An 8,812-nucleotide genomic window follows, 5' to 3' on the forward strand; every position below is an offset into this window, starting at 1 on the left:
GTGTCAAGCACCCAAAGGGTAGGGAAGAGCAAAGAGGGTGATGAATGAAAGAGGAACAGGCAAAGACGAGCCCATACAGGACTCAATATTTTGCTTTTCCAAGCAAAGAGCTGGCAGCCCTACCTTGTGGCTACAGCCTGAGAAATGAATGTGGGTGCCCTTCATTCTGTCATAGCTCCCTTGCCTATTGCACATCATCACTGTCAAAACAGCTGCACTGCTCTGAGGTCCAGGAATCAAAGGGTGTGAATTGGATTGAGGCAGGAAGCTGTTCATCCTTTGAGTGGTGATCATGTATAAGGTCAGGTGGTGAGTCAGCAGTCCTGGGCAGAAGAAGGTGAAATTACAGTCAGGACCCCACCAAAGACTTGGATCTGATGATCAGATCAGGTAATTATGACTAACACTAACAGTTGTATTAGATGGCTATATATAAAAGTCCCAAATCCTGGTGCCTTAAAACTGTGTAAATTCTGCTGGGCATGGCAGGGCATACCTGTAATCCCAGCAGCTCAGAAGGCTGAGGCAGGAGGATTTGTGAGCTCAAAGCCAGCCAGGGCAAAAGCAAGCAGGCAACTCACTGACACCCTGTCTCTCAATAAAATACAAAATAGAGCTGGGGATGTGGCTCAGTGGTTGAGTGTCCCTGAGTTCAATCTCTAGTGCCCCACTCCCCCCCCCAAAAAAAAAACTATGCAAGTTGCTTTCTATCTCACATTCCATGTCCCTTGAGGATCAGTAGGGGCTCTGCACATCACTGTGAGCCTATGTTAAAGGACAATCAATAGCAACACACAGCTCCTCAGTGGAGAAGACAGTGCAAGTGACAGCTTACATGGAGTCTCTACATTTCATCCCCAATATCTCTTTCATGCTTGTATTTCCATGGTCACATCAAATCACATGACCAGGGAAACAGACTCAATCCCAGTGTGTACCCTAAAAGCAGAGGGAAGGAAATATGTGGATCACAACATTAGTGACTACCAAACATATCAAACATCAAAGTCAGGGTAATTTTTTAAAACTTTATTTTGAAATAATTATAGATTCATAGGATGTTTTAAAAACTGAACAGAGAGATCCTTTATACCCTTCACTCAGTTTTCTCCAGTGATTACTTCTTATGTAACCAGTAGTATAGTATCAAAACCAGGAAACTGATATTAATACAACATGTGCATATAGCTCCCAGCCATTTTTAGCACATGTGTAGGTTTCTGTAACTACCTCAAGAATCAAGATACAGAACTATTCCATCACTACAAAGATCTCCCTCATTCTGTCCTTTTATACATAGTCACACCCACTCCTTCCCTAGCCCCCATCTCTCTAAACCCTGGCAACCACTAATCTGTTCTCCATCTTTATAATTTTGTCATTCTGAGAATGTTATATAAATGGAATCATATAGTATGTTACCTTTCAAGGTCGACTTTTTATTCAACATATTATCCTTGCAAACACAGGGGTCATGTTTGTACTGTCTGCTCTATTGACTGACAGGATGGAAGTCCTGGCTCCAACTTGGTCTTCTCTGACACCACCCAGCAATGGGGTCAGGGCCCTGAAGGATACTTGGTGAAGGTGGAGGTGAAGGTCGGAGTCCAGGTTTTCTATTTAGCCATTGCTGACTGGGGTAAGAGTGAGGCAGTGTTTTTTTTTTTTGTTGTTGTTGTTGTTGTTTGTTTGTTTGTTTGTTTGTTTGTTTTGTGTGTATGTGTGTGTGTTTCCTGCAGTGTTTCGATGGAATAGAGCAAGTTATTGTCCAAAAGTTTTGTCTAGTGACATTACCCTTCTCTTGGTCTTTTGCCTAGAGAAACCAAGGCACTTTTTTATTTGGATTTTTTTTTTAAATCTTATCCTATGATAGTCTGGGGTTGCCTACTTCTCTAGCATTTAGTCCAGGGTGTATGAAGCTAGAAAAAAACCTAGGAAAACTCTTTGCCTTGTCATTCCTCAGGTCCCAAGATTCTTAATCAATTATCTTCCTCTCTCCATGAACCTAAATCTCCTTCTGTTTGTTTATATACAGTGCACGGGCTTTGACCTGTCCTCAGAGGACATGTACTCCACCCTCTATTTTACCTTGGTCTGCAATAAAAGTAGAGAATAAATTTTTGAAACCTACATTAGAGCAGATAGCAAATTATTCCTACAAAAATGTCCCTCCTGGTTTCTTGTGTTACATTTGGCTTTCTTGAGTTAGAAAGAAAAAGAAAGATTTACTGCTGGTCTACTAGGAGTTCCAAATGTACACTTTGGACATCCATATAGGTTGTAATGTTTATTATAGTGAGAAAAATGCTAGCAACTGCTAGCTAGATCACAGACCCAGTTGGAGTCTGCAGTCAGCAAGTATGGAGGAATGGAAAAGTGGAGACAACCAGTGAGAAGAAAAAAACCTGAAGCACAGCAGGCCAATAGATCAGTACTTGCATTGGTATAGGCAGAAAACACTGTAAATCTTCTAGAAACGTGGTCAATGAGAATAAAGAAGGTAGTGGACAAAAAGCAATCCAAGAAACTAATATTTTGGAAAGTCAGACAAGTCATCAATATGAATTCTCTTAATTTTAAGGAAAACAGGAGTTAAGATAGAAGGAAAACCTGTCTGGTATAAAAAGCATCAAGGAAAAGGGAAGCAAGTCTTAAGAAGCCATAGATTTGGTTTGTGGTTTTTTGTGTGGGGGTGGATTTTTTGTTTTGTTTTGTTTCTGTGCTGAGGGTTAACCAACTCAAATAGGGTTGCACAATTTAACCAGAGGGGACCAAAGCCACCTAATGTCACTAGCTCATTAATCTATCCTTGCCAAATGGACATTGTGAGGAAGATGATTGGGACAGCAACACAAAAAAATTCCTGAAGTGAGAGTGACCAGACTTGCTGTGGATCCCAATTCATTCAACTATTTTAATAAGTGAAAAACCTACTTTGCTCACAATGTCCTTCAACTTTCCACAGCTAGGTACATTGGGCTCCTCAAAGCGTTACCTACTCCACAGACAAAGCTAGTGAAACTCGAACTGGCTGAGATTGTTTTCAGAGTTGGAAAAGTCGGGGATCCAGTGACAGGAAAACTGGGTGCAGAAACAACTCACCTGGAGAGTCTGTTCAGTTTGTAAACCACTCACCTAATCAAAAATCTGGAAGAACTTAGTATCTCATCAACACAGTGGAGGAGGAGCAGAAAATGGAGCCAAAGGGAAAGATTTACACATTTGCTTTATGGAAAAAGAAAATTTTCTAAGTCTCATCATAAACTATGTCCAATTTCTCTGTGGTATTTATGAAATAGCTACAAGTAAATGGAGTAAAGGGCTTATTATAATTTTTCATGAAGGTTTTTGGTTCTATTTTTCACATTTTCTTTTCAATAACATACTTTCATATTGCACTTAGTATGCCTAACAATATTGCACTTAGTATACCTAGCAATCTGCTGCTGCATTATTTTGTTTCAGAAGGTATATTTTTTCAGAAGGTTTGTTTTTTTCCTCATTCAAAAGAATGTTGAATTTATCCGAGAATTTTATTTTGGGAGAAGAAAACCTCTTATATAAACATGTAAGTCCACATTAAATGAGTATTTTTGATGGTCTACATTCAAAATAAATTTAAAATTTTTTCTTTGACTTCACCAATTCCAAAAGGAAATCATCAACATGTTTGTGGTCAGAATTTTTTAGATTAAGCTGTATTAATAAGAATATTGAATGTAGAAATAAAATTTTTAAGTTAAAAAAAAAAGAAAGAAGCAAATCAAATAGCATGAACTTCAAATTAGGAGAAATGGAAGAGGTGATGGGTACTTGATTTAAAATAGGTACTGTAGCCTGCATGGTGACATACAACCGTAGCTGTATCAGCTATTCTAGACTGAAGGAGGAAGATGACTTGGGGCCAGGATTCAGCCCGGGGAAAGTAGTGAGCCCCTGTTGAAAAAGAAGAGAACAGGGCTAAGGCTGTAGCTCAGTGGTATAGTAAGTGCTTAGCATGCACAAAGCCCTGAGTTAAGTCCCAACATGGGGGAAGAGGGAGAGAGAGACAGACAGACAGAACTATGAGAGTCGGGAAGCCTGGAAAGCTTGACCAACAAATGTGCACAGAGAGTTGTTTCATGAACTTGGTGTTTTAGGAAGACCAAGATAGCAGGGCTGTGTGGAATGGGTTGTATATTGAGAAGAGAGTTCTCAGAGGTGGTGGAAACTATCTCAAGGGCCCCTTTGGCAGGTGGTGTGGCATATGTCAAGGTATTGTTATTAAGTTGTATAACTCTTGTTACTACATCCTTTGGGCCTAAATATACAAAAAAGCAGTATCTAACTCTTTTGCTAGAAATATGTGGTTCTTTATTCAGGTAGGCAATTTGATTGCCCTGCGGGACTGGAAAAATATGACTTGGTGAAAGAAGATGCTGTATTTTATAATCCTATGAAAAGTTTTTCTAACTGGAAAGACCTGTAGAAAATTTTCCCATCTTGTGTTACTTGACATATTTTTTTGTTTGTTTGTTTGTTTTATTTTGTTTTAACTTCTTCTTCATGGAGTTATCCTAAATTCCATCTAATAATTATGAATTTGTAGTTACAATTTTTGTTGTTACTCTGCAGTCTTTTCAGCCCCTCTCCACATTTCATATGCTATTTGTTTCTTCTTTACTTATTTTCCTCCATTTCTCTTAACCCCCAAAGATCCATTCCACGGCAACTTTGCCTTCAACGAGCACTTCAGTTAGATTGATCTTTTCTTTTTTTCAGAATTCCTACAAAATTCAGAATTTCATCATCTGTTCAACTTTATTTTTTCTGACATTAATTAAACATCTCATCATACTGCTGCTATAATATTTTACACTTTAAAGGTCTAACCTCCTAGATGGTGTGCACTATGTGTATTTTAATTATAAAAATAACACGGGCATTTGATTGAAAAGTCAAAAGGGTAGGAAGATATAAAATGAAAATTTAAACTCTCCCTCAATGCCATCCTCCAAAGTAACATCTTTTTAAACATTTGTGTTACTGTGTATCTCTCCTGTAAACCATCCCTAGCTCTAAACAATTCACTTAGAGTTCCAGTTTTTGATTTATAAACCTTAGATAGTGTGTCAATTTTTTGCTGCCATACAAAACAATCCCCCAAACAAGGTTTACAACATTTACTTCAAGCTTATGAGTCATTGGGTGCAGCTCTGCTGGACTTGGTCCAGTGTGGGTCTGTGTATCTTCTCATTTGGGGACTGGGATGAAGGAGTGGCCATTGTTTGGGGCACATTGTTTCCATGGCAGAGGGTCATAGCTCAAGAGGAGCAAATGTGATACTTTAGAAGGCCTCTGTTCAGAACTGGCCACTGTTACTTCCAACTGTTACTTCTACCTGTATTCTATTATTCAGACTAACACAAGGTCCAATCTTGAGTCAATGAATAGGAGCACTATATGTGCTCTACCAGGATGAAAGGCAAAAATCACACGATAAACAGTGTGGGTATATAATGTATTACAGAAGGGGAGCATAGAATTGGGGACAATTGAAGCAATGATCCACTTCGCCATATACAAATGTCTGTTGAGTCTCACTTTTCAAAGATAAGGAATTGATTTCCTTAATATCCTGTTTCCCTCTTCTTGAAGTTTCTCAATTGTATTACACATAGTTCTTCTACTTTATGGCTTTAGATAATATAGATAAAATGTTTTCTCGATACTCAGCTTTAGATAAAATCTCTTATGAGTTTTTATTATTAAAATAAGGATATGCATATGTAACCCTTAGATTTTTATCTCTTTCCACCTCAAAGCATATCATGCCCACTGCGTTTTAACACTAAATTCAAGTCTTTAATGCCTTGGATACAAGTCAATTTAAGAAACTAAAATCCAATGAAGATCATTTATGATACTATCCTTGTGCACATATTATTTTTTACAAAACCAAGAAATGTAGTTGGAATGGACTTGTAGAAAAAGAAAATTGAAATTATCTGCTAAATATGTATAAATGAATATTTTAAAAACTGATATCAAATGGTTTATCATTCATGACACTCTACGTGTTGTTCAGAATCATGCTACACTTAATTTCTTTTATATGGGACTGTGCTTTTTGCTATAAAGCTTTTTGTTTCATGGAGTTTCTCCTTGTTGACAGGATTATCACACTACCTCTAAGTTCATAACAGCTTCTTAAATCGTACTTATTTGCTGAAGCGAATCCAGTTTCCAGTTTCTTATCTCCAAGCCTTCTGATTACTTGTTTAATTTGAACCAATTGCCTTGATATTTACTGCCCAGCCAATTAGCCTGGAGGTTCTTTTTATCGCTGTTCTGAGTTGTGACCATTATTTCCTGGATTTTTTTATCTTCATTTTTTTTTAAATTTCTATTTTCAGTTTCACTCAACTGTTTTTTTTTTTTTTCAAAAAAGGAATTAAATGTTGAACCTTTTCAGTCTGACTTGCAGACTGATAAATTGGCTGGGACATAGAATTCTATGTCCCAGGCCACTTTCTCTTTCTACTTTGAAGGCATCGTTCCATCGTATTCCTGCCTAAAGCTGGAAAATCCAAAAGCCAATATGATTCTCATCCCTGTGCAAATAAGTTGTTTTTCTCTCATAAAGCTTTTAAAAGTTTTCTCTTTGACATACTGTACTGAAATTTCATAAGAATATAAAAGTTCACAATGAGTTCTTTTTAAAAAGCAGTTTTAACCAATTAGAATTTTTAAATATCATGTTACATGGTCTATAGTGTTGAAGACATGGGGGGAATGTACAAAAGGAACACAATAATATTTCAAAGAGTTTCAATCCAAGGACATTTATAATCTAGCTAAAGAATAAACAATTAGGTAGTCCTTATGAAATGAATTCTTAATTAGCCAAAGTGAGTTCAGACATTTATTTTGTGTCTGATGATATAATGTAGGGATTCCACCTCTTGGGTCCCCTTCTTCCTCCGGGAAAAGTCTTTTCTGCTGTTCTTTAATAAACTTCTAATTTCTACTCTGACCTTGCCTCGGCGTGCTTTTCTGGTGTTATTCTTCAACATTGGGGAAGCAAGGACTCGTCACTGGCCAACAGCGGTAACATATTGGAGGTCTCAGACCTGATTCTTCTACACCGAGGTAAGTGCCTCTCCACGCACCCCATGTCTGTCTGAGGTGCATCTTTCTCTTTCTTTCTGGAGGGGAAGGTGGGCACCCGACGGCTACTTAAACGCAATTAGTGCAGCCACCACTCTTCAAGACTCGGGTGAGATGTTTCCTGGCCTAGGCAGCTCTCAATCACCTGTTCGGTACAGAGCAGGCATGTTGGGTTCTGCCAAAGTCGCTTCCAACTTTTCTGTCTGGGCCCCGAGAGCAATTGGCATGAGTACACAGTGTCCCGAATCCCGGTCTGCCTCGGATTGCGTGGAGGTGGAGGAAGGAGTTTGGAACAACTGCGGAATTCCGGTCTGGGCTACACTCAGACATATTCCTAAAGTTCCTTTCTCTTGAGCCCCCTCCCGACAGCTCTCAAGGGTATCTAGGGTGATCGGTAGATGAATGGCACTCAGGGAAAGCCCCAATCACATTTGCTTCCATTTGGGCTACGCAACACTCCCAACCCTGCATCCATTCCTTCTTGGATGCTCTCCTTCCTTCGCAAGTCAGAGATGATATAATGTATAATATATTCCCTCTCTCTCTCTCTCTCTCTCTCTCTCTCTCTCTTTTCTTCTTCTTGTTTTTCTTCTCCTCCTCCTCCTCCTCCTTCTTCTTCTTCTTCGGTACTGGGGATTGAACTCAGGGGCACTTGACCACTGAGCCACATCCCCAGCCAAATTTTGTATTTTATTTAGAAACAGGGTCTCACTGAGTTGCTTAGTGCCTCACTTTTGCTGAGGCTGGCTTTGAACTCATGATCCTCCTGTCTCAGCCTCCTGAGCCACTGGGATTACAGAAGTACGCCACCACGCCTGGCTTCATTTTCTCTTTTTGATTTGTTCTGTAACTTGATCACATCGTCAGTAAGCTTCTTGGTGAACTTGGTTTGTCTTCTTAAGTATTACTATATTTTCCTTTAGGATCATAAAAATCCCATACCAAAACATGGCCATTTTTAATTTTTTCCTTGTGGCTACGTGCCTAGAAGTGGTCTAAGACCACATTGCTCCTATAGCAGTGAATGAGAACATGATCTTTCAAAGTAGATGGAAATAAATGAAATATGGTGAGAAATATAGACCCCAGAGAGTCCTCCCCCAACCCACACAAAAAAGAATAAAGTGAGAATACCACCTCTGAATGTTTTTATGACCTCCTTGTTGCCAGTGAGAGAAAATAATCAAGGAGTATTTTAAAGAAACTGATCATTTTAAACAAGGAAAAGGAGTGTACTTCTTTTAGGCTAAAGATCCTTTAAAATTATGTTCTCAATCCTTAATGTGATTCAGAGTTCTCAAGAGATGCTTGTTAAACATACAACTCTCAGGGCCTCACCCTTGTAGCATCCTGGAGCAGGTAGAGCTGGCTTTATCCCCTCCCAGTCTCAGAGCTCTTTCAGGAAAGTCTTTGAGATTTTTTTTTTTTGATATAGAAGTTAAAAAAAACCTAAGACTCTATTGCAAAACAACAGCTCGATGCAATTGCCAAACTAGTGCTACCTACCCCACCCTTGAAAGGTGTTGCCATGTTCAGAAGGCCTTTCAGTGTTTATATTTCTTTGGATGTCTGTTTGTAACTTAGATAACTAACTTGCTGACTATTAGAAGAGATTGGACACAAAAATTTTCACTTTGGGATTTTTCTCAATGTATTTTCTCAG

General features: G+C 38.7%; 1 protein-coding gene across 1 annotated transcript; it reads left to right on the forward strand.

Annotated features, from left to right (window-relative positions):
• The first annotated feature begins 2,784 nt into the window (after nucleotides 1-2,784).
• Nucleotides 2,785-3,294, forward strand: LOC120884474 (small ribosomal subunit protein uS17m). Its single transcript, XM_040270323.2, is given in 1 exon segment — nucleotides 2,785-3,294. A coding segment is annotated over 1 exon segment (510 nt).
• The last annotated feature ends 5,518 nt before the right edge of the window (nucleotides 3,295-8,812 follow it).

Source organism: Ictidomys tridecemlineatus, chromosome 13 (assembly GCF_052094955.1).
Source record: "Ictidomys tridecemlineatus isolate mIctTri1 chromosome 13, mIctTri1.hap1, whole genome shotgun sequence".
Lineage (NCBI taxonomy): Eukaryota > Metazoa > Chordata > Mammalia > Rodentia > Sciuridae > Ictidomys > Ictidomys tridecemlineatus.